This window comes from Eptatretus burgeri, chromosome 17 (assembly GCF_056783735.1).
Source record: "Eptatretus burgeri isolate ZD-2024b chromosome 17, Ebu_testis_v1, whole genome shotgun sequence".
Taxonomy (NCBI): Eukaryota; Metazoa; Chordata; class Myxini; order Myxiniformes; family Myxinidae; genus Eptatretus; species Eptatretus burgeri.
This window is the reverse complement of record NC_140977.1, coordinates 52,869,121-52,894,706: the sequence shown is the minus strand read 5'-3', so window position 1 is coordinate 52,894,706 and position 25,586 is coordinate 52,869,121. Positions and strand designations below refer to the sequence as shown.

The window sequence follows — 25,586 nt, the reverse complement described above, 5'->3', positions numbered from 1 at the left end:
GGTTCGATTAATTATCGGGCGTATTCAGCCCACTACCAACCCTTTACGTGAAGCAAGATGAGGGTTCAATGGGAGAAATGACGAAGCGAAGCGGGAAACAGTTCAACAATAAAGCACATTTATTCGCGACGAACGGAAAGCACACATATTCAATTCCACCAAAAGCACACAGAAAAAACACAATTCCATTTACACAAAAAGCAAATATAAAAGCGAAGACAATGCAGAGCTAATACCGACTACCGAGCACACGGCAACACTTATACAATTCTACTTCACAGACGGCGCCGACAACACATACCCAAAACCAAGGAAAAGAAATACCCTCAAGGATGAGGCGGGCCTGAGGCCGAGACCGGGTCGCGCCTACCCGTCTGGTGATGAGACGTGGAGCGGCGATGGCGCCCCAACCCCGCGGACCTCGCGGACAGTGTCTGGCAGGGGGTGGGAAAGGGGCCCCCTTGGTCGCACTATCTCAGCGCGGGGGGAAACAGGAGGGGGTTGCTGATGCTCGGGGTATAGAGGATCTTTATTATCCCTGGTGTGCGTCTCCACCTCGGCCAGGTCGCGCTGCCGGCCTCCCTCGGGCGTGCAGCTCCCGGCACCGACGCGAGCACCCCCTCGTCTGCCTTCGCCGCTGCCGCCTCTCCGCCTCTGGACTCTCCGACTCTGGACTCTTCTTTGGACTCTCCCGTTGGACTCTTCTTTGGACTCTCCTCTCTCCGCCTCTGGACTCTCCAACTCTGGACTCTTCTTTGGACTCTCCCATTGGACTCTTCTTTGGACTCTCCTCTCTCCGCCTCTGGACTCTCCGACTCTCCTGACTGACGAACACGGTCCTTTTATCCCCCCGTAGCTTCGCCTTTGACCCCCTCCCTTTGACCTTTCACCTCGCTCCCCATTGGCCCGAGAAAAAGTGGGCGTGAAGGCTTTTTGATCCACAAATTTGCATATATCGATCGTCCTGGAGGCGGGGCCAAATCGCCCCTCGCTCACCGATTGGACGGCAAAAAGTGGGCGTGTGTCGTTTTTGATCCGTTTTTGAAGCACAAAATCCGTGATTTTGTACACGCTGTTCGACGCGCGCTCTGCACGAGTCCAACACCGGTACCCACAGCGGGGCAAGAACGGTGGCGATGCTACGGTTGCGAGGTGTGACGTGAAGGTCGTGGCGGTTGTGGTGAAGCGGCGTTGTGGTTGGTGGTTGATGTTGTGGTTGTGGTGGTAATCATGGCGGTTGGTCCAAAATAAAGATAGTAAAAGAAAAACGGCTATCCTGAAGAGTCGCAGCACGCATAAATGACATGTATTCCCACTAGACAACGGGTTTGGACCTAACTACACATGTACTTACCGAGATACCTCACCTAAGGGACCTGAATGGTGGTTTGCGAATTTGGTAACCACAACAGTATGTTTGTTTGTTTGTTTGTTTGTAGGCACGATAACTCGAGAACGGAAGAAGCTACCAATGTCAAATTGCACCACGTGATTCAGGAGGGTGATGGCTAGTGCTGATTAGATTTTGGTCAAAATCGGTCAAAGGTCAAGGTCACAGTGAGGTCAAACATAATTCCGTAAATTCATGTGGAGAAATGGAGTATTTTTGCTTCGCTCGACGTTACGAGTTCGTTTTAACTTCGATTTTAATTTTGTCTTCGGTTTTTGCGATCGCTTCAGACGCTTAAAACTCAGTTGTGGAAATTCTGGTAAAAATCGGATGTTTTGGAGACGTTTTAAGATTGTATAAAAAATATTTCACTCGACGCGTCACCACGGGTCGTCCCATGATGCAGTGCGCTCGAGCAGACGCGTCGTTGAGTTACGTTAAGGTATAATTGCGTGGAGAAATGGAGATTTTTGCTTCAGTCGACGTTACGATTTTTGATGGTTTGATACAGAATCATCGTAGAAACTTCTGGTTTGCGTCGCTACCTTCTCTAGAGACAGCTTTTATTAGACAACGTCAGAGGTCAAGTTGACGATTTCGTAAATACCAGTCTATGACTGCTTGTTTGTTTGTTTGTTTGTAGACACGATAACTCGAGAACGGAAGAAGCTTCCAATGTCCAATTACACCACGTGATTTAGGAGGGTAATGGCTAGTGCTGATTAGATTTTGGTCAAAATTGGTTCAAGGTCAAGGTCACAGTGAGGTCAAACATCCAAAACATTCGATTTTTGATGGTTTGGTACAGAATCATCGTAGAAACTTCTGGTTTTCCTCGCTACCTTCTCTAGAGACAGCTTTTATTCGACAAGGTCAGAGGTCAAGTTGACGATTTCGTAAGTACCAGTCTATGACTGCTTGTTTTCTAAGTTTTTCCGTATTTGCCTTAAAAATCACTGTAGGTGTAAATTTTTCAATAAAGAGCTTATTCTAATCACCAGTTGTTGATTTCCTTGAGTTATTTAGTTGTTTGCAGAACACAAGCACAATGGGTTTTTAAAATGGTCGAAGTAGATTGTACTTTACATTTTGGAAAGGAAGGTATTACAAGGGATTCCTCTCTCTATATCTGACCCCTGATGTGCATAAGTGTTGTTGTGGGCCGAGGGTCGGTGGCAAGAACGACCACTAGGTGGGGAAAGCTTGCGTCATCTCCCAACAAACTCCTCGGAATTGTCTGCTGTCGCTCGGATAACTCCGCGAGCCAGCGGGTCGTTTAACCGACCATGGTTGCAAATATTTCAACCGTGTAGTGTAGGGTCTATTTGTCAGTAACCAATTTACCTAATTAACTACGCGATTTCGACTACTGGGGAAACCACGCCCTCAGCACATCTTGCTCGAACCGGGTCACTCTACCGACTGCAGTAGAGTTCCAACTACTGACTACCAACTCCGGTTCGGGTGCAGCCGGGCGGAAACTGCGAAAGCCATGCCGGCTGGAATGAACGGATTATCGGGGACAACCCCCCCCCCCCCCAAACTCAGATCCGAACCATGCTGGACCAATTCAAGAAGGGACGGAAACGGACTGGGAACATTTCTAACAAGTTTTCAGTAAATGAAGACACAAAGCAAGACTCAACGCGAATATGCAAGAAGTATTTACAATGATCCAAAAACACTTATTCAGTTCTACTTAAAGACGGGCCCACATGCAGACACACACAAAATTAAAAGAAACCCAGAGACTTAATTGGACCCTCGCAGCCGTGGAGAGGGACAAGCTGGGGGTCAGAGTTCGGTGGTGTACCTGACTGTGGGAGGAATGGCATGCTCCACGATGCAGCACCTGACAAAGGTCGTTGGTCCGGTCCCCAGTCGCACATAGGGACTCGTGGCTTGTGGCGGAGCTCGAGTGGTGAACAATCGGGGTCCACGGAGGGCGGTGAGGGTAGTAGGGTGCATATACTGATTGTGGCTCACTTTCCCCCATGTTAATGAATGGAGGATTCTCAGCGATTCATATTTTTTTCCCTAAAAAATAAACCCCCTTTTTATCCCAAGGTATATTTATTTGTCTCCCCTTTTAACCTTGGGGCACTTTTTTTTAAATAACCAATGCAATAAGATAAAGATTTGTTCAAGTAGTAAAGTAGTAATGTGATTTGTTAAAGGTGATTCTAAAGAAATGCAGTCATGTGCCACTTAACGATGGGGTTACGTTCTGAGAAACGCGTCGTTAAGCGACGTCGTCGTTGTGCGAACATCATTTTTTTTTTTCGTTTTCGTATATCGTACTTACACAAAACTACACACCTAGGCTATATGGTGTAGCCTATTGCTCCTCAGATACAAACCTGTACAGCATGTTACTATACTGAATACTGTCGGCAATTCTAACACTCATCCAAGGGAGACTGAAGACACGTTAGTTTTACCTTTGTGCTGTTCATGACGGCCATCGTGTTGTTAGCAGCAGCTTACAATCTCCTCTCGCATCGATAATTATAGAAAGATGAATAAATAGCGTTTGGATTTTATAAATACGTAATCATTGCATCGATGTTATAATTTATAAATGAAGAAACGAGCTCCTGTCAATTGTGATATATATTTTCGGAACAGTGCGATTGTTTTAACAACATGAAAAGCTTCACCAAAAAGAAATTTGTTTTAATTTCGACTGTAACAACGATTTATTCGCGGAATTCTTCAATTCAAAGGTAATTTACTTGCTAGAAGGTAAACGTGCAAATATTGGTTCAGTTTGAAAGCCGATTTCCTTGAATCCCGATTTAGCATGACCCTGCTTTTTTCGCGATGACATTTTATGGACCTCAATGATCGCATTATAACAGGGCCACACTGTCATTTATTATCATTATGAAGTATTGTGTACTGTACAGCGTACATAATTGTACGTGCTATTTTTATACGACTGGCAGCGCTACGTCGGCTATATCACTCGGCGATAGGAATTTTTCAGCTACATTTTTTTTTCATTTTTTTTTTTTCAGAGCTGTCAGATCCATCGTATATGCGATCCGTCGTTGCCCGGAACATCGTTAAGCGGCGCATGACTGTATCTGAAACATGTAAGCCGAGGGGCACTCTTTCAAATAACTAATGGATATTGTTTGGCTCACTCATTGAACCTATAAAGATTTGTTAATTCTCAAATTCCTTCAATAGTTTAATTTTCTTTGCACAATAATCCCCATCTAAAATATTTAAAAATAAAACATTTGAATCTTTATATTTTTCAAGATACTCCTTTTGTGTCATGATGAAATGAAAAACTTCTCTTAATGCTCTTGTTTGACTACCTCCTGAGCCACATATTTCGAGATTGTAGTAAAATATTTTTCCATTGTTCTATTGATAACCATCAAAGTTTTCAGTCCATTTAAGGATATTTTTTTTCTTTACATCCTCTAACTTACTAGTTTTTAAATTGATTCGCTTCTTTGTTTTATTTACCTTTGTTAGGTCATCTCTTCGAGCATGACCTAATAATATGGGTGTCGATGGCCTTCGATCCTTCCGTCCGTCCGTTCACAATGAAGTTGAAGCGGGAGATCTGGTCATTAGTGATCCTGATAGAGGTCGATGAGACGTACACGATGGTATGACTTTCAAGGTCACCGAAGGTCAAGGTCAAGGTCACGAGGCCTTTGAAGTTGCGGAAATGACGATTTTCAAAATCTATCTCCTCCTACATTTCTCAAGCAATCTTGAATTTCATTGTGGCATATCAATCTATGGGACAATATCTAAATTTTGTCAGGCTGGATTTTCGATATTCGCTTTCGTTTTCATGTCACGTGACTTCAAAGTTGGCAAAAAATGCGAAAATGATGATTTTCAAAATCTATTTCCTCCTACATTTCTCAAGCAATCTTGAATTTGATTGTGGCATATGAATCTATGGGACAATATCTAAATTTGGTCAAGACGGATTTTCGAATTTCGCTTTCGTTTTCGTGTCACGTGACTTCAAAGTTTGCAAAAACTGCCCTACCTTCAGGAGGCTATATATTTTCTCGCAGAGATGACCGTCACTCCCGCACGGGTGTATTTTCATAATCCTTTTCTTCCACCCACTCTAATTTAGCATAAGGCAGAGATTGAGACATTGCCCATCCATACAAATTATTAGCATCAAAATACATCAAATAATTACTATCTTTTTCACTATCATAATTTGGAAGATATTTATTATTTGCTTTAGCATATCTTTTTGAACATACTTGTGATATTCCACCTCTCTTCGACTTCTCAATCATCAAAAGCATATCTACATCACTGATTAAATCTATAAATTGTTTTGTCATTTTCAACATTGCACTCCAAGCTAAACCAGGAGCTGTGAAATAGTGGGCAGGATCTAATCTATAACAATTTTTATTATGACAGAGTGATCTCAAAGCTTCAAACACATCAGCTAACAATAAAACATCTGTTTTTAGATACAAATCCTGATATTCTCCAAGGTTCTTTATCTTAAATATTTTCCAAATTTCTTGTGCATGTTTATATTCCTTACCACTTATCTCTTCTTCATAAAGGTTATTGTAGAAACTTTCTTTTGAAGGATGTTGTGTTTCTTTAAATCTCATAAATTAATCCATATAATCATAAGGATAAATTACCTTGCTTGTAAGAATTTTCTCTTTACTTTGAATTTCATTCCTTGCTTGAATTTCCTCTCTAGTTAGAATTTCATCTTTAATCAGAATTTCATCTTTAATCAGAATTTCATCTTTAGTTAGAATTTCATTCATTGTTTGAATTTCCTTTATAATTAGAATTTCCTCATTAATTAGAATTTCCTCTTTACTTTGAATTCTCTCTTTAATCTGAATTTCCTCTTTCGTTAGAATTTCCTCTTTTGGAAAGAATGAATTAAGATTTGGAAAAGACCCCATGGAGCTTAGATTTGATGCTCGGTAGGCTGGTGGTGTTCCCATCAACTTGTAAGAATCTAGAAACCGAATACGAGTTAAAGGTTTTGTAAATGAAATATACTTTTGACTTGTGTTTGTTATGGCAGAAATATTCCCTGGTGTTTTTGAAAGCTCATTTATAAATAGATGTTCCCCAGAGTTGATGCTGTTATGAATAAAGACTGGAATAAAAGAAGGAAATTTATAATTAAGATTATAACAGGAATGAGCGGGACCTCTATATTTACCAGTAAGATGACAATGATCCCTAACTTTAGACTCCTCAATTTCCTCCTCACAAATATGACAGATATTGTTCTTTCTAAATTCTAATTTTTCTTCTTCGGTTAATTTCATCGGTTCATTTGTTTCTTTCATTAATTTAGTTAGTCTTATACAATCCTTTTCTAATCGTTTTACAAACTCTTGTGAAGCTTTTTTTCCACTATAATGTTCAAGTTTATTATACTTTTCTCCAACAGATGATTTGATATAATAACAGAAACCACAAGGAATATGTTTTTGATATTTATTTACCTCCGCCATCGAAGATCGGAGGTTACTGTTTTCACCCCTTTCTGTTTGTTTGTTTGTTTGTTTGTTTGTGAACAGTATTACGGAAAAAACTCCTCGACGGATTTCGACGAAACTTGGTGGGGGGGTTAGGTATGGTCCATTGATCATGCCATTAGATTTTGGACTTGGTCCCCCCCCCCAACAAAAAGAAATTAAGAGAATTTTTTTTTTTTTGCATTTCTACTTATTTTAAGTGATTTCCAACCCCCCCCCCCCAAAAAAAAGTTAGGAAAAAAAAATTCTTTTTTGCATTTCTACATGTTTTAAGTGATTTCCAACCCCCCCCCACCAAAAAAAATTGTTAGAGGAAAATAAAAAATTTTGCAACTTTTTTTTTTTCAACAAAATTTCAATTTCTGGTTTTTTTGCATTTCTTCATGTTTTAAGTGTTTTCCAACCCCCCCCCCCCCCAAAAAAAAAAATGTTGGAGAAAAGAACTATAACTCTGTCAGCACTGTTGACATCATATTTAATGAATAAGATATCAGGTTCACTTGAGTGACCCAGCAGTATTGGCGGCAGAGGTTTTGCACTCTCCCGAGTGCTCCCCCTCTAGTTTGTATATGATTCTTTTGGATTAGGAGAAGCAGTATTTATCTTTTTTTAGGATACATTCAAAATCAGCGTATATCACACATGGGTGCATGATAGATTTATTATAATCTTCAAAAGAAATCTATTCACCAGGTTTAGGCATTGTAATTACAGCTGATTTATGATTACTACAATATTTTGAATGTTTTTCTAATCGTTCTTTTGTATGAAATGAATTAAGACATCGCTTACAAGGATATATTTTGTTTGCTGTTCTGAATACCTGAGAAGAGATTAATCTTGATAAATTATTGATGTATGTATAATGTGAATTCTTTCCAACACTAAAATATAAAAGATCAATGTGTGTTTCTTCATTTTTATAGTTGTTTGAAATTTTTAATATTTGAACTTTGTTTGTATCCGTTAATCCATATACATTAATAGAAAGATTATTCTTTTTCTCAAATTTAGGAATATCTGTCAGTGGCATTGGGAATTTAAAATCTTTAATGTCCAAGGTATTCTCCTATTTCATACATTGTTTTACTCTTTCTGAATTACAATTTGGTGGATATAAGTGAGCAAGAACAGACCAGAAAAAAACATTTATTATCATTGTTCTTAATATTAACAACTGCCTTCTTTAGTTTTATTTCTTTTGGTAATTCAATATAAGAAGAAGCTTTGAGATGATTTGATTTTAGAATGTGTATCTCTAAAAAGATGATTTTTAAAATATTAAATCCACTTCCTACCACTGTATTATCAACATCCTCCTCTTGTCTTGATAGTTCTTCATAAACCCCACTATTCAAAAAAATCTTGAAATGATGTTATAAAATGAAGATCTGTTCTCGTAAGAGGACTTTGTTCTTCATCTTGTATTTTCATATTCATTTTCACTCCCATATAAAACTTTAAAGTTTTCATTTCTTTTAATGTCTTTTTAATAACCTTTTCAACATCAGGTTTCACTATTTCAATTGATTCAGCTATTGATGATGGACCGGTTTCTCCAAATTGAAAAATCCTTATTTTTATATGCCCTTTAAATGCCCCATAAGTGTTTTCAATATAATAGTCTCCCTTTTAACTCATTTTTCTTGTGTTTTTGTGATTGAAGGTGATTCTTATAACTACTCTTCAAAACATCCTTTGAGCAGATATCACAATGTTTTCTTTCCAACTCAAGAGGAGATATTTGATGAAATAGATTAAATGTGTGTTTGTTGGTTCGAAGGTGTTTTTTATAATGTTTATATTCGTGATTACAAACATCGCAGTGCGTTGTATTCACCATATTTATATAATAAAACTTTGCTTAAAATAAAATTTTCTTCATGAAAATTTTGTTTAATTTATAGTTGAATCTGTGCTTAAAACCATTTTATCCTCCAACTTTTTTCACTTAATAAATACAATGTTTCAAGACACAAAAGACAAGTTTCAATCAATCTCTTCATTTGTAAAAGATACTGAGAAATATGTCAAGGATGTAAAATTGAACAAAGATAAATATAACAATATTGGATAAAAACAATTATGGTAAATAACATGAGTTCTTCAATTTCCTTCAGTGGAATGGCTTTTAGTAGACCTGGAAGAACATCAATTAAAGCATCGCTAACAAAAGTTTCTCCTATCCTTTTGGTAATATATTCAAAACTAGAAAAAGCAATGAAACAACAAAATGTATCGAAAAATAAAAACCTCATGGATGAAGCTTTAAAAAGAAAAGATAAGACCATCTGTAATATGCAAGGAGAAATTTATATTTTTTTCAACAACCCTAAAGATGTAAATCCTGATGAAATAAAGGATGTTAATATATCAGGTGAAATGACATTTCGTTCAATAGTAGTTAAGGATCATTTTAAAATTACCTTTAATATAAAAAATGTTGTGGTTGAATCTGGTAATGAAAAAAAGTATATAGATATCAATGGTAATGTTGTTTCTACTAATTAAATATGAGTCAATATTCAACTGAAGATTTTGAAGATTAGGAGAGTTTGTGTTCAAACGTATGAAAGTATAGATGATTCTGAAGATGAACTTTATTGAAGTAAAGTTTTACTTTATAAATATGCAAGACTTCCCTGATTCTCCATATGACAAATTTGAGATTTGTCCTGCGTCTGAAAGACGGGGATTAAACAGAGTCAAAAGCCTATAAACAATGTATATTCTGTGATTATCTTCTAATTAATGATAATAAAAAATCATAAAAAGGAAAATAATTCTTTTAGATTTATACCAAAAATGAATTACTTTACAAGATTGATTAAATAAATGAAGGTGATAACACCTTTCCTTACAAGGGAAGAAACTGAACGTATTAGAGAAATGTTCAAAGGATTGTTGTTATATATTATTCACGATTGTCATTTTCAGGGAAATATCAACACAAGATATTGCATAAATAAAATAATGGATTATCTTGAAATTAAACCCGAACTTAGGATAAAATATAGAGTTTCTAAAAAAGCCAATAATAAATTAAATAACCTGTTTTCCAAATATATAAATGAATGATTTTTTACCCATTTGGGAAAATAAGATAAAATTTAACAATTATAAAAAAATCTTCCAAATTCATTAAGATGTCTCATAGTTGGTTCAAGCGGACGTGGAAAAACCTGCTTACTTTTGAAGATGCTCCTGCCTCCCAACTTTTTAGATTATGATAATTCAATAATTTTCACAAAGTCGAGTTTACAACCAGAGTATCAACTACTCTCGCAAGGTTTTAATGCTGGTCTTCAAAAAAAAGATATAATCGGTTTATTTAAACTTCAAAAAAACCTAAATGATTATAACATTGAAGATATAATAAAACTATTTTGCGATACACAGAGATGTAAAAATAAATCAAAACCGATAACTTGTATTCTTAGTGATAATACGGATGATATTCCGTCTCCCCAAAATTTGGATAAATCAAAAAAGAAACTCGTTATCTTTGATTGTGTTAATGAGAGAAACCAAACGGTAATGGACAGCTACTACACAAGAGGGAGACATTCTTCTTGTAATTGTATTTATCTTAGTCAATCGTACTTTCAACTTCCTCGTCGTTCCATCAGAAACAATGCTAATACTTTTATTATATTCAAGTTAAATTCAATAGATATAAACAATTTTTGGACAGACAATTGTTCTACATAATGCAGTAAAAAATAATTTGCGGATTACATGAAGCACACGACTGAAAAAATCTGTTATAATACCAAGCTTGCACACTGGTGCTGGTGGCAGGATTTGCACTCCGGCCACCGTAAAACGCTTCATTCTGCAAAACGCAAAAACGCAAAAAAATCTGAAAACCCACTCCGTGGGAGTACCTCCTGTGCAGCTTCCCTTCGCAGGGCAGCTCACCGGATGACGGGATTGGGGCAAAGCCTTCGGGACCCCCAATCTTTGATAGGAGGGAAACCACGGAGTAACATCCCTGGGTCAGATTGCGGGAGAGTGTGTCGGAGTGGTGCTGAGGTGTCGTCCACCAGACGGCGGTCTCCTTGGGTTAACCTGAGGCGGTCCCTTCGGGTGGGTGCCTGGAATGTCCTATCCCTAAGAGAGGATGATCACCTGTCTCTGTTATCATCTGAGCTCAAGCGTTTGGACATCGGGATTGCAGCTCTCTCTGAGGTTCGGAGACCGGATTGCGGCGAGATAATGGTGGGTGGTTACACCTACTATTGGTCTGGTCGCTCTGATGGTTACTATACCCAAGGAGTTGCTGTAGCTGTGTCCAATAAGCTGACCCCAATGATAATTGAGGTAACACCGGTCAACGAGCGTATTATGAGATTAAGGATTCGTCACTCCTTAGGTGTCATTTCCCTGGTCTCTATTTATGCTCCGACTGAGGCGAGTGATCTCACCGTGAAGGACACATTCTATGCCACACTCGAGTCTGTGGTTGATCAGTGCCCCAGACGAGATACACTTCTAGTCTTGGGGGATTTCAATGCATCGACTGGAACTGATAGGGATGGTTATGAGGTGTGTGTTGGTCCCCATGGGTCAGGAACTATGAACCAGAATAGCACTAAGTTCCTTGACTTTGCAAGAAGTCATGGACTTAGGGTGGCTGGTTCATGGTTTCAGCGCCCGCAAGCTCATCGCTGGACTTGGTATTCCAACGCTGGCGGTGTGGCAAAGGAGATTGACCATGTCCTCATTGACGGTCGTTGGAGGATGATCCAGAACTGCAGGGTCTACCGGAGTGCTCAGTTCCTCAATACTGACCACAGGCTTGTTGTAGCAACTCTAAAGCTGCACCTTAAATCCTGGAGAATGGTACCATCCCAGCCTAGGCTGGATGTTGCCAAGCTCAGGGATGAGAGAGTAGCTGAGGAGTTTGCGAACAGGCTGAGTGGACACTTGGGGGTCTGGGTGCTTTGGGGGTCCTGAAGAGTTGTGGAGCACCTTCAAGACCACCGTCCTTGATGTTGCCGGTGGATGCCTTGGAGTTCACCGCAGGGCAAAGAAGAATTTTGTCTCTCAAGGGACACTGGATACCATTGACCAGAGTCGCAGGGCCAGGCTGAATGGCAGAGCTGAGCTGTTCAGGGAGCTGAGGCGTAAAACTGTACGTGCACTGAGGGTGGACAAGGAGGCCTATGTGCGAGGAATCTGTGAGTGGGTAGAGCATCACCTGTGGACAGGTGATTCTCGTCCCGCTTACAGGGGAATTCGCGCATTACGTTCATCCAAGCCCATCGCTCGGAGCACTGCAGTTCGAGCAGAGAGTGGTAGGCTCTTGACAGAGGAGTCTGAAGTGAAGGCCCGCTGGGCCGGTTACTTTGAGCGGTTGTACCAGGCTGATCCCCCAGCTGTCGAGTTGGACGTCAAGGGTGTTACAATCCCTGTTGCTGACCCTCGAATCAACTGTGGTCCACCATCGCTTGTGGAAGCACGGGCTGCGGTGAACCAGTTGAAACGGGGCAAAGCTCCAGGGATCTGTGGCATCCATGCTGAACTTCTCAAGGCTGGTGGAAATGCTGCACTCGTGTCGTTGCATGCAGTTTTGTGCTCTGCCTGGAACACAGGCATCATCCCAACTGACTGGAAGAGGGGCCTTGTTGTCCCTCTCTGGAAAGGGAAGGGTGATCGCCAAGACTGCAACAACTACCGAGGGGTGACGCTGCTCTCAGTGCCGGGCAAGGTCTTTGCTCGGATAATTCTCGATAGGGTTCGCCACCATCTGCTTGAGCACCAGCGTCCAGAGCAGTCAGGCTTTACCCCAAAGAGGTCAACGATTGACCGTATCCTTGCACTTCGTGTCCTCACCGAACGCAGACTAGAGTTTCGGCAGGGGCTGCTTGCAGCCTATGTTGATCTCTGTAAAGCGTTCGATTCAGTGAATCGGGATGTCCTCTGGAGGATTCTTGGTCTTCGTGGGGTGCCACCGAAACTGATCGATCTGATGTCTGAACTCTACTCTGGTACTGAGAGTGCTGTGAAGTGTGGTGGTACCATCTCTGACTTATTTCCAGTTGTTACTGGAGTTCGTCAGGGATGTGTACTTGCCCCCACACTTTTCAGCACTTGTATGGACTGGATTTTTGGGAGGATGTCGGAGAGATCAAGTTGCGGTGCATCGTTTGGCAATGTCAAGATCTCGGACCTTGATTTTGCAGATGATGCAGTCATCTTTGCGGAGACTTTAGACATCCTCTTGGGGGCCCCCGAGGTGCTGAATGAGGAGTCGGAGCCGTTGGGATTACGGATTTCTTGGGTCAAAACTAAGATCCAGGCTTTCGGTGACATCTTGGATGCTGCTGTCCTGTCTGTGTCTGTTTGTGGTGAGGATGTTGAGGTCGTGGATAGATTCACTTACCTTGGCAGTGATATTCATGTCTCCGCAGGTTGTGAGCCGGAGGTCAATAGACGTCTGGGTCGGTCCTGGGGAGTCATGGATTCACTGGATCATGGGGTGTGGCGCTGCCGGTACCTGTGCGGGAGGACGAAAGTCCGAGTCTTCAGGTCCTTGGTACTTCCAGTCTTGCTCTATGGGTGCGAGACTTGGACTTTGACCAAGGATCTGAGACGGAGACTTAATTCCTTTGGTACCAGGTCTCTTCGGAGAATCCTTGGCTATCGCTGGTCGGATTTTGTGTCCAACGAGCGGTTGCTGAGAGAGACTCGGATGAGATTTGTTACCTGCATAGTCCGTGAGCGTCAGCTGCGGCTGTATGGACATGTGGCTCGTTTTCCTGACGCTGATCCTGCTCACCAGATTCTCTCAGCGAGGGAGTCTCATGAGTGGAGGAGGCCAGTGGGCCGACCACGTGCCTCATGGTTGCAGCAGGTTGACCATCATCTCAAGGAGATGGGGATGGGCCTGGCATCTGCCTGGGGGATGGCCAGACGGAGGCCCCTTGAGTACCGGCGGAAAGTGGACGCAGCGACGCGCTGTTCTGGCACATGCTCCCATACCTGACCTGACCTTGCACACTACAACTCGGCTCACCTTCACACGATCCCTATGAAATTGCTGTGGCACTTAGCGGTCATGCCGACAATGTTTGGGAAGTCTTGGCGTTCCATAGTACCACTTGCATTTTGCACAATGCGTATTTTTGTCATTCCCCATGTACGGTCTGTCGTCTGCTACCAGCTATGTTGTACTGCTACCCCGTGCATGTGCATGTGCATGGGTATCGCTAGTATAAATATATTGTTATGAAACAAGATGAGCTATTAAATGGTATTTTCCAATAAATAAATGGATGCGAAAGAAAGAGCAAGAAGATTTAAGGAACATCAAGAGTTGGTTTCAAAAGTCGAAAAACAACAGGAAGACATAAAGAAGAAACGCAGACAGAAACTAGCGGGTGAAGAAGCATTTGAAAGAAAACAAGAAAAAAAATTTAAACCACTTTTAAAAACTTCCAACGAAAAAATTGTAGATGTTTCCACAGTTCCCACAGTCGAATATACTCGTAAAAAAAACTTCAAATGTTAAAAGATTTTGATCAAATGACGGAGGAAGAATTAGAGCATTTTGGGGAATTAGAATATGATGATGAAGGATTATTTCAACAACTGGAAGAGATTACTCACCCCCTTGCTTATATTGTGAATACTCTTCAAAACAATGAATATTCAGCGGATTCAAAAACCAAAGCAGGACTCATTCCAACAGAACAACCAGCAATATTTAATCTTGTTCAAAAAAGGTATTGATATTTAATGATGAATGAAGGTTCTTGGGGTCTGCTCAACCCCCTGTTAAACCACCCCCCAGATTACTGTTTCTTCTCACAAAAGATGGAAGACAAGCTTCAACTATGAGGAATGAATCAAAGTATTTTGATAAACTATTGGATAAGGAAAATAATGATAGAGTATATATTGATCTGCTGAACTTTGTTGATTATAGGGTTAGTCTTTCTGGTAAATGAAGCAAGAACAAAACGATAACAGTCTCACCCGGAGCATATGAGATTTCTCAAATATCTTCCGAAATTGTTCGTCTTATGAAAGAACAGGGTGATGAACCAAAAAATATTGTTATAGATATTCAAAAACATACTTCAAAATCAACGATTAAACTTAAAAATAACTACAAGGTTGATTTCACAATTGATAATTAATTTGGAGAGTTATTGGGTTTCTCCTCAAAAAAGATTGAAACTAATGGGACGTTTTACAGTGATAATGTCATTCAAATATCCTCAGGAATAAATTCGGTATTAATTCACTCTGATTTTATTGATGGTGCTTATAGTGATGGAATAAAAACAAATACAATATTTTCGTTCAGCGCATACTCAACCCCAATTGGTTATAAATTCAATATGGAACCCAAAAATTTGGTTTATCTCCCTGTGTCAGGAAAAACCATACACAGAGTAAATTTTAGGATAACCGACCAAGATAATCGTATGATTTATTTTAATGGAGAAGTTATATCCATCAGAATTCACCTACGTGAAGTTTTCCAATAAATAAATACGATGGTTATTGTGAGGAAACACGAGTTGGGAAAATATAAAATAATTACAGGGGATGGGATGGGATGTTCCTTTTCCCATACTACAAGGGCGAAGGTATTTATCTTGGTGGAGGATACTATAAACCTAAGAGACAAAGGGGTGTCGGACATCAATTTAGAGAAGATGGGATAATTGATACTCTAATGGGTATCGTTTCAACTATTCTTAAACATAAAGACCTAATTGGTTCAACTGCTTCTGCTGTGGGAAATGTAGCAGGTGCTGTAAAGAGCATAAAAGATGCCCAAAAGGAATCTCATAAATTACAAGCAATAAAAGAAACTAGCGATACCTGTGCACATGCACGGTATAGCAGTACAACATAGCTGGGAGCAGACGACAGACCGTACATGGGGAATGACAAAAATACGCATTGTGCAAAATGCAAGTGGTACTATGGAACGCCAAGACTTCCCAAACATTGTCGGCATGTCCGCTAAGTGCCACAGCAATTTCATAGGGATCGTGTGACTGCGAGCCGAGTTTTTAGTGTGCAAGCTTGTTATTATTATGGAGAAATTAAGAAAGGCAAAACTCAGTTGTCTCCCCAAGAACGACAGAAAATAATTCAAATACTTATCGGAAGTATTTGAATTCGTGATGGGCTGAAGGGGTCATCTGGATGGGGTGGTTTATTAGATGTAATAACCTAAATAAAAGAAATTGTAACGCACACCTGTGATTCTCCCACTCGACAAAAGGAAGGGGATCTGACTACACACATACTTAACGACATAACTGACTTTTGGGACATCTGTATGTTGAATGCAAATGGTTTCCAGATCCATAACAGTATTGGTATGTTTTAAATGCTGCTAATTACTAAGTAATCCTCGTAATGAGTAAGCATTTAATTATTACAAAGTAACCGAAGTAATGATGGCACACTTAAAATCCTGCATATTTAATTACATTGCATTTTGGGTTACATGACTTGCCTTTTGTTTTTTTGGTCATTGTTTGATTAAGTTAATTATGAATACTATTTTGTCTTTTGGCTTGCATATCATTGTAACCTCATGCTCTTGAACATAAACCTCTGTCGCAATACATTTCATCAAATATATAAAGCTTATATTTATTATGTCTGCATGTGGAATGCATCTGAGTTGCAGTGTGCAAGCACGCCCCACTCGTACTTTAATATGATCATCATACAGAATATTTGGTTCCATCTTCCATGTGTTCAGGTTCTTGAGGAGTCGAGAACAGAAGTGACTATGGGAGGAATCGGCCCCGACGGTCCCGTCCCAGCAGAGGAGAAATTGCGCGACGGTGGGCGGGACTTGAGGATGCGGTGACGTCCTGTTGAACGTGTGGGGATGTAATGTGGAGTAGTTGGCATGTACGGTGCGTAGCAAGCATTTGCTCCATATCCTGATTGCATTTGCTTCTTTTTCCTTGTCTGTGCAGCTTACTCGCGTGTTGTAGAAAACACGGCCTTCTTTGGAGACGTGTTGCTGCGCTTTCCCAAGATAGTTCATGGATACTTTGATCCAAATGTCAGGTGGCAAGCATTGGCACGCTGGGGCATCGATTTCTGCAATCGGACGGGAGTGTTTGACACCGGGACGTACTCCAAGCTCCTAATGCTGGTAAGTGAAACGAGATGAGCAGGATTGAAATCGAACTTGAGCCTCGTGATTTTTGGAGGGGGGATCTGTGTGGTTGTGATCCCATTGCTGCTTCTCTGTCCCGCCCATTCCGAAAGATGTCTCAGGAGCTCGGGTTTGTGGAAAAGTCGCCCGACTTCCGCAATCCCTTCCGGGTGGATGAAGACAAGGTTTGGCATTCTTTCTGTCTGCCTTGTGCATGCCGAATTATTTATTTTGTATTGATTGAGGAGGTGGTTTTAGGCTCTGTATAAATACATATTGAAAATGGGGTTTAAATCCAGGCTCAGAGCATGGATTTCAATGCTAAATCATCCTGGGTTGTAACTGTTTGAACCCCACGATTCAGGGTTGTGATTTGTCAAAACCTACTTCATTCTGGGAGTTTGACAAGTTATATATTGTTTTTGTTCTAAGAAAGAGTGGAAATTATTGGAGGTATGTTTAATGGACATTAGTCGCATTTATTTGTCAGATTATTTTTAATGCCATTCTTAGGCTGACCTTGTTGGGCTCACGTCAGTACTCTCCCCCACATCATCTTCACACCTGGGTTCCCCAACACCTGCTCGAAGCTTCCCCACCCCCACCCCTGCTTGGCCTTCATCAATTATGTGTCCCTCCACACCATGTGCCTCAACCTCTTTTCTTCCTTCATGCCCCATAAACTCCTTGCTTTCCCCTGCACCACCCCCCCCCGCCTCACCTGCATCCCACCCTCCCTGCTTCCCCTCTATGCTTCCCTGCGTCCTGCCACCTTCCTTTTTGTATACAGTTAAGGCTCCTTGAAAAGCTAGAAGAGCAAAATGAACAGTAGAGAGGGGGGGGACACCAACAATAGGGTTGAGGGACAAAATATAGGGAGACTTAGACAAATGAAGGATGTGATGAAGAATGGTGGCAAATGGAGGATGCATGGGTTGGACAAAATGGATACAGACGCAAACTCTCAGGAAGGAAAGAGGTGGGCGTGAGGGGCGGGGTGGGGAAAGTTAAGATATAGAAAGGATCATGGTTATGGATGTATTGTGGGTTTTTGGACCTCTTCCCCACTTCCTGCCAACATCGTCTTCTCCCCATCCCAAATTATACAGACGTGCAACATCCGAGTTCTTCGGTCCAATTTGACTGATCTCTCAATCCAAGCTGCCACTTGTAAGAATATTATCGCTAATTTCAGCACAGAAATTGCGATCTGCATGGGCTGTAAAGGAAGTAAGAATAGCTCAAAAAGTTCCCATAAATGGTGGTTGATCCGCCTTGAATAAAAGGCAATGCTGACATTTCAGGCCTTGCTCTTCGTCGGAGCAAAAGAGAGAGCAATAAGGGCAGAGGTTTAAACAGGAAGACACTTGTAAACCTGACATTATCTGCCGAACATAATCCTTCCTCCCACATGATCTCCCCGATTCCTCTACCTCTCTGCCTGTTCCTGAACCCCGTTCCGGCCCAAGCAAAAATAGCATTCCTTTCCTGTCGTCATTCTCTGCAGACTACATACTACTATAATATGACTTGTTACCAACAGTAGTATACGAGAGTACTACTCTCATCTACTGTAGTTTTAACTGTAGCATATTTGCCTGGGGATGGTGGAGTTGCAGGTTATGTCAAAAAAAAACTCCATTTCCCATTGTCCATGTACTACTTTTCCCTCTCCTCACCTCCAGGAGTTCCTTGGCTGTGCTTTTCCCCTCAGCAACCACCTCTCGTTTGTCTGTGTGCTTTACCGTACTCCTAAACAGGGATGACTCGATTTACATCTCCCTCTCTCTTCCTTAGACGTGGGTATTTCAACTGCCACCATGCCAATTGGCTGGGTGCTGGTACCTCTTCACCCAGCCATGGCATTGCAGCAAATGATTTCTATGACTCAGTGGGACTGACTCAATCTGTAAACTTTCCAACCCGGATTTCTCCCAATGGTAAGTCCTCCCTTTTGGACTTCATAATGGCAAACTTCCCTGCAAAAGGCTCCTGCTCTTCCTCTGATCATGTGATGACTGGCAGGGACTGCATGCTACCCTCTCATATCAAGACTGGTCCTTTATTTCCACTTGTGATATTAATACTGCCTGGGAATTCCTCCACACAAGCCTGCTTTCCCTTATGTATAGATTTATACAATCTCATCTGCAGTTATCAAACTTTTCCTCTCACCCATGGTACACAGAATCCTGTATTGAGGCACTTGCCTTTTAAACAACTTGCCTTATCTTCCTGCAAGGCAAATCTGACCAAAGGCAACCTCAGGTCATTCCACAAAGCCCTGAACAAGTGTGTCCACTGTCCACTCTCAGAAAAGCCAGAAAAGAGCATCTGTCCAACCTCAAAATTGAACTCTCAAACCTGTCTCCTTCTTAGACCTGATGGCATGTTAAGTCTGTCTGGTGTATGCTTCCCCTCCATCCCTTCTCTCACTTTAAATGGCACGACAGCTGACACTGCTCGTGAGAAGGCCAAATGCCTCAATTCTGTTTGCATCCAAATCATGTATACCCAACCCCTCACTCTCTACATGTATACAAACCTCTCATACCAACTACTCCTGGATACTGTGTCTTTCCTACTTGAGAAGGTGAAGAGGTTTCTTGCAAACCTGGGCTCTGATTCTGTGACAGACCCAGATGACATGTGTCCTAAAAACCTACTCTGCTGCTCTTGCTCATCCTCTTTCTGCTCTGGTCAGTTGATCATTCTTTCTGGGACAGTTTCTATCTCCCTGGAAGTTGGCCAACATCATTGCAATACACAAACGTGGTACAAAAATGGATCCTCTTAACTAGAGTCCTATTGGCTTGCTTCCAATTATAAGCAAGGTCACAAAATCCTTCTTTTTCTTGAACAACCTGATCTCAGATCACCAGTTTGGCTTCAGGCCCGGTCATTCTACCTTGAACGTGTTGCTTCTACTCTTCCAACAATGGATGGAAGCTCTCGATCTGAAACATGAGATCAGGGCCATGTTGTTCCTCGTCTTCATCAATGATCTTCATGATTCCCTGGCAAGTCCTGCGAACTCTCTGCTGATGATGATGATGATTCCACCCTCTGTCGGAACATCCCTCAAACAGGCAGCAGCCTCTTCCCTCTCTGCAGACCTTGATAGCATGAGGAACTGGTCCAACACTTGCAATATGTCTTTAAACCCTGACAAATCCCACACACTCACCCTATCGCTTCGAAAGGATTGTCTGGCAAATCCTACCATCTACTTCCAAAACAAACATTTGAAGATGTTAAGTCATTCAAACTTTTGGGCCTCACCCATCAGTCATGATCTTTCTTGGGCAGATCATATTTCCAAGATGGCCTCCAAAGTCAGCTGGGCATCCTTGTTCATGCAAGGTCCCTCCTTGGCCAATCTGAACTTTACGTACAAGGCCTTAATTTGCAGCTTGGAGTCCTGTCCTCCCCGAACTCGCACATTACCCTTCTTGATGCTGTGCAAAGCAACGCCCTCAAAAGCATTGGGATCTCTTGCTACTATGTTATGTTTAGGCCTGTTTTGCATCGCAGACAGGTTAGTGGCCTCTATTCTCCTGCCACCTTTTTGGCTCTGTCCCTCCCAGGTTTTAGCAAGGTGTACGTGGTCTGCTCGTAACCCTTTTCTGGTAAAACAAAAAAAAATTGGTGTGTCAATGTTGATCTAAGGAATAGATATATGAATATAATCATGGTGGGTTGGACATGAAATGTTCACTATTACAACTATTATTTATTTTAATATAAAATTGCATCATGGGTCAGGATCTCTGTCAATTTAATCCAAATGTTATTTAGTTTCACGATCTCTAATCTTCTGTTTACATCCTCTTAGATTCTCCAAGAGTCAGAGCTTCTACAGAAGGCCCTTGTAAAGGAGAAGCGCCGCAAGAGGAAAGAGGAGCAGAGAGCCAAAATGAAAGGTCCACGGCTCTCACGTGTTCAAGATGATCTCTAAAACTCCTTTGGGGGTTATTTTATGACTTTTGTGAATAACAGGATATGGTGGTCTTTGGTTGCTAGAACATTAAGAATGTTCCTGGTGTTTGTTTTTTTTTCATATGAAGAAACATTAACTATGGGAGCTCAAGTCAAAACCAAGGGGGGAGCCTTTTGTAAATGTTATTCACTTTAAAATATCCCTCGTTCAGGGATGAGTTTGAACGCTAATAAAACATCACATTTCTCAAGATGCTGGGCTGGATTATTGTGAATTTACTTACGTTTTGTTAGAAACTGCCATAGACCAACAATAACAACGAGAAAGTATCTGAAAATGCAAAGAACGTCTGCTTTGTATTCGGACTTAAGTATGAAAAAATGATACCTTTGATCTTTTCATCAAATTCTTAATTTGGCTTCTCCATGTTCTCATAATAAAGCGTTGATGACAAAATCTCGGGACACAGACACACGTGATTGCAAAACCCTGTCTCACTCTGCGTGGAGGACGGGCTAAAAATAAGAATAATAAAAAGGTCCACTTACTTGTGTCACGTCATGGATATTGGTGATTCTGCAAGAAGATCGACGTCCGCTAAACTGGGGTGAAGACCAAGCAATCATCTCCATTAAAATATGGCAGGAAAACGTGCAACGGAAGTCGGGAAGGGGAGAGAGGGAGTTTTTTTGTTGTTTTTTTTTATTTGTTTTTTTTTTTTAAAAGGCTGACTGTGTCACCTGATATTTATCAGCTCCGGTGATGTGGAATGGTTGAGATGATGCCAAGGACGTTAAAAGTGCTGTGTGTTCATGGGGCGGAGAGTTTGGTTTTAAAAAGACATTTGAAATATTATGATCTGTAGTTGCTTTGTTTTTCTCATCTCATTGCTTCAGATCTTCATTCGTTGGCTCTTCTGTGTGTGATTGCAGAAGTTGTGTTACGCCGGCTTCTTCCACCTCATCAAAACCCACTTTATTGGCTAAGCCGAGAAAAACTTCCTTCATAGCGAGGACATCTTCAAATCTTTTCAAGCCATTGGCACATCCAGGCCAGAGCTTCCTCCACACACCATTCATGCACACCTGAGTAACTTCAGCCCAGGACCCACTGATGTTATCAATGCACTTGATGTTTCCATCAGTTTAACATCTAAACACATGGCAGCCAGTCAGGTTGATCACTGCCGTACTCGTCAAACACCTGAGATCGGAGAGGGTGACGCAACCACTGATGTTATTAATGTACAGCTCGGTGCATATCAGGCCTATACTGCATGTACTTTGAGTGGGGGGCTTATACACCGGTATTTACGGTCTGGCTTGTACTGTAGCTTCATTAAAACGAGGAAAATCATTCGTTTCTAAATTGGAAGTAAAACGACTTTTATAACAGAACATGAATGACTTGAAACGAGTACGTTCTCTAATAGATCAGCGACTTAACATGTCAGGTCAGGTTAGATCTATGACCTGCTACAGGTACCATGTAAACCTGTACTAACCTGTTCCATGGTCGGGTTGTCGGCGACTAAACCGTTTCCCCCACCAGGTTTTCTGGTGAGGAGGGTGTTTGGATAAGGACACCCAGCAGGATTAAAAACAAAACCTGTCAAAGGGCGGAGGAGCTCCTTGTGAGCCAACGGCCATCCATATCTAGTGCCCAACTGTGTCTGCGGACGTCCTCCTGCAGTTGGGTCACTTTTTTATTAGGAGGTTGGTGGCAGGATTTGCACTCCGGCCACCGTAAAACCCTTCATTCCGCAAAACACAAAAACGCAAAAAAATCTGAAAACCCACTCCGTGGGAGTATCTCCTGTGCAGCTTCCCTTCGCAGGGCAGCTCACCGGATGACGGGATTGGGGCAAAGCCTTCGGGACCCCCAATCTTTTATGATAGGAGGGAAATCACGGGGTAACATCCCTGGGTCAGATTGCGGGAGAGTGTGTCGGAGTGGTGCTGAGGTGTCGTCCACCAGACGGCGGTCTCCTTGGGTTAACCTGAGGCGTTCCCTTTGGGTGGGTGCCTGGAATGTCCTATCCCTAAGAGAGGATGATCACCTGTCTCTGTTATCATCTGAGCTCAAGCATTTGGACATCGGGATTGCAGCTCTCTGTGGTTCGGAGACCGGATTGCGGCGAGATAATGGCGGGTGGTTACACCTACTATTGGTCTGGTCGCTCTGATGGTTACCATACCCAAGGAGTTGCTGGAGCTGTGTCCAATAAGCTGACCCCAATGATAATTGAGGTAACACCGGTCAACGAGCGTATTATGAGATTAAGGATTCGTCACTCCTTAGGTGTCATTTCCCTGGTCTCTGTTTATGCTCCGACTGAGGCGAGTGATCTCACCGTGAAGGATGCATTCTACGCCACTCTCGAGTCTGTGGTTGATCAGTGCCCCAGACGAGATACACTTCAAGTCTTGGAAGATTTCAATACATCGACTGGAACTGATAGGGATGGTTATGAGGTGTATGTTGGTCCCCATGGGTCAGGAACTATGAACCAGAATAGCACTAAGTTCCTTGACTTTGCAAGAAGTCATGGACTTAGGGTGGCTGGTTCATGGTTTCAGCACCCACAAGCTCATCGCTGGACTTGGTATTCCAATGCTGGCGGTGTGGCAAAGGAGATTGACCATGTCTTCATTGATGGTCATTGGAGGATGAACCAGAACTGCAGGGTCTACCAGAGTGCTCAGTTCCTCAATACTGACCACAGGCTTGTTGTAGCAACTCTAAAGCTGCACCTTAAATCCTGGAGAATGGTACCATCCCAGCCGAGGCTGGATGTTGGCAAGCTCAGGGATGAGAGAGTAGCTGAGGAGTTTGCGAACAGGCTGAGTGGACACTTGGGGGTCTGGGTGCTTTGGGGGGTCCTGAAGAGTTGTGGAGTGCCTTCAAGACCACCGTCCTTGATGTTGCCGGTGGATGTCTTGGAACTCACCGCAGGGCAAAGAAGAATTTTGTCTCAAGGGACACTGGATACCATTGACCAGAGTCGCAGGGCCAGGCTGAGTGGCAGAGCTGAGCTGTTCAGGGAGCTGAGGCGTAAAACTGTACGTGCACTGAGGGTGGACAAGGAGGCCTATGTGTGAGGAATCTGTGAGGGGGTAGAGCATCACCTGTGGACAGGTGATTCTCGTCCTGCTTACAGGGGAATTTGTGCATTGCGTTCATCCAAGCCCGGCCCTCGGAGCACTGCAGTTAGAGCAGAGAGTGGTAGGCTCTTGACAGAGGAGTCTGGAGTGAAGGCCCGCTGGGCCGGTTACTTTGAGCGGTTGTACCAGGCTGATCCCCCAGCTGTCGAGTTGGACGTCAAGGGTGTTACAATCCCTGTTGCTGACCCTCGAATCAACTGTGGTCCACCTTCGCTTGTGGAAACACAGGCTGCGGTGAACCGGTTGAAACGGGGCAAAGCTCCAGGGATCTGTGGCACCCATGCTGAACTTCTCAAGGCTGGTGGAAATGCTGCACTCATGTCGTTGCATGCAGTTTTGTGCTCTGCCTGGAACACAGGCATCATCCCAACTGATTGGAAGAGGGGCCTTGTTGTTCCTCTCTGGAAAGGGAAGGGTGATCGCCAAGACTGCAACAACTACCGAGGGGTGACGCTGCTCTCAGTGCCGGGCAAGCTCTTTGCTTCGATAATTCTTGATAGGGTTCGCCACCATCTGCTTGAGCACCAGCGTCCAGAGCAGTCAGGCTTTACACCAAAGAGGTCAACGATTGACCGTATCCTTGCTCTTAGTGTCCTCACCGAACGCAGATGAGAGTTTTGGCAGGGGCTGCTTGCAGCCTATGTTGATCTCTCGAAAGCATTCGATTCAGTGACTCGGGATGTCCTCTGGAGGATTCTTGGTCTTCGTGGGGCGCCACCGAAACTGATCGATCTGATGTCTGAACTCAACTCTGGTACTGAGAGTGCTGTGAAGTGTGGTGGTACCATCTCTGACTTATTTCCAGTTGTTACTGGAGTTCGTCAGGGGTGTGTACTGGCCCCCACACTTTTCAGCACTTGTATGGACTCGATATTTGGGAGGATGTCGGAGAGATCAAGCTGCGGTGCATCGTTTGGGAATGTCAAGATCTCAGACCTTGATTTTGCAGATGATGCAGTCATCTTTGCGGAGACTTTAGATATCCTTTTGGAGGCCCTCGAAGTGCTGAATGAGGAGTCGGAGCTGCTGGGATTGCGGGTTTCTTGGGTCAAAACTAAGATCCAGGCTTTCGGTGACATCTTGGATGCTGCTGTCCTGTCTGTGTCTGTTTGTGGTGAGGATGTTGAGGTCGTGGAGAGATTCACTTACCTTGGCAGTGATATTCATGTCTCTGCTGTCTGTGAGTCAGAGGTCAATAGACGTCTGGGTCGGGCCGGGGGAGTCATGGATTCACTGGATCATGGGGTGTGGTGCTGCCAGTACCTGTGCGGAAGGACGAAAGTCCGAGTCTTCAGGTCCTTGGTACTTCCAGTCTTGCTCTATGGATGCGAGACTTGGATTCTGACCAAGGATCTGAGACGGAGACTTAATTCCTTTGGTACCAGGTCGGTTCAGAGAATCCTTGGCTATCGCTGGTCGGATTTTC

The 25,586-nt window shown here is 42.6% G+C and overlaps 2 protein-coding genes across 3 annotated transcripts in view; both read left to right on the top strand.

Annotated features, from left to right (window-relative positions):
• The window catches only part of CCDC134 (coiled-coil domain containing 134), a 33,426-nt gene extending 12,180 nt beyond the window's left edge, over positions 1-21,246 (top strand). For both annotated transcript variants that reach the window (XM_085862298.1, XM_085862297.1), the window contains exons 4-7: positions 16,649-16,733; positions 16,872-17,053; positions 17,170-17,241; positions 20,892-21,246. In XM_085862298.1, the coding sequence (XP_085718424.1) occupies positions 16,649-16,733; positions 16,872-17,053; positions 17,170-17,241; positions 20,892-21,014 (462 nt within the window). In that variant the 3' untranslated portion in view covers positions 21,015-21,246. The remainder of the gene's footprint in view (positions 1-16,648; positions 16,734-16,871; positions 17,054-17,169; positions 17,242-20,891) is intronic.
• A 1,148-nt stretch (positions 21,247-22,394) lies between these two features.
• Positions 22,395-25,586, top strand: part of CDR2 (cerebellar degeneration related protein 2) — a 34,886-nt gene continuing 31,694 nt past the window's right edge. The window contains exon 1 of the mRNA XM_085861226.1: positions 22,395-22,449. Coding sequence (XP_085717352.1) covers positions 22,395-22,449 — 55 coding nt within the window. The remainder of the gene's footprint in view (positions 22,450-25,586) is intronic.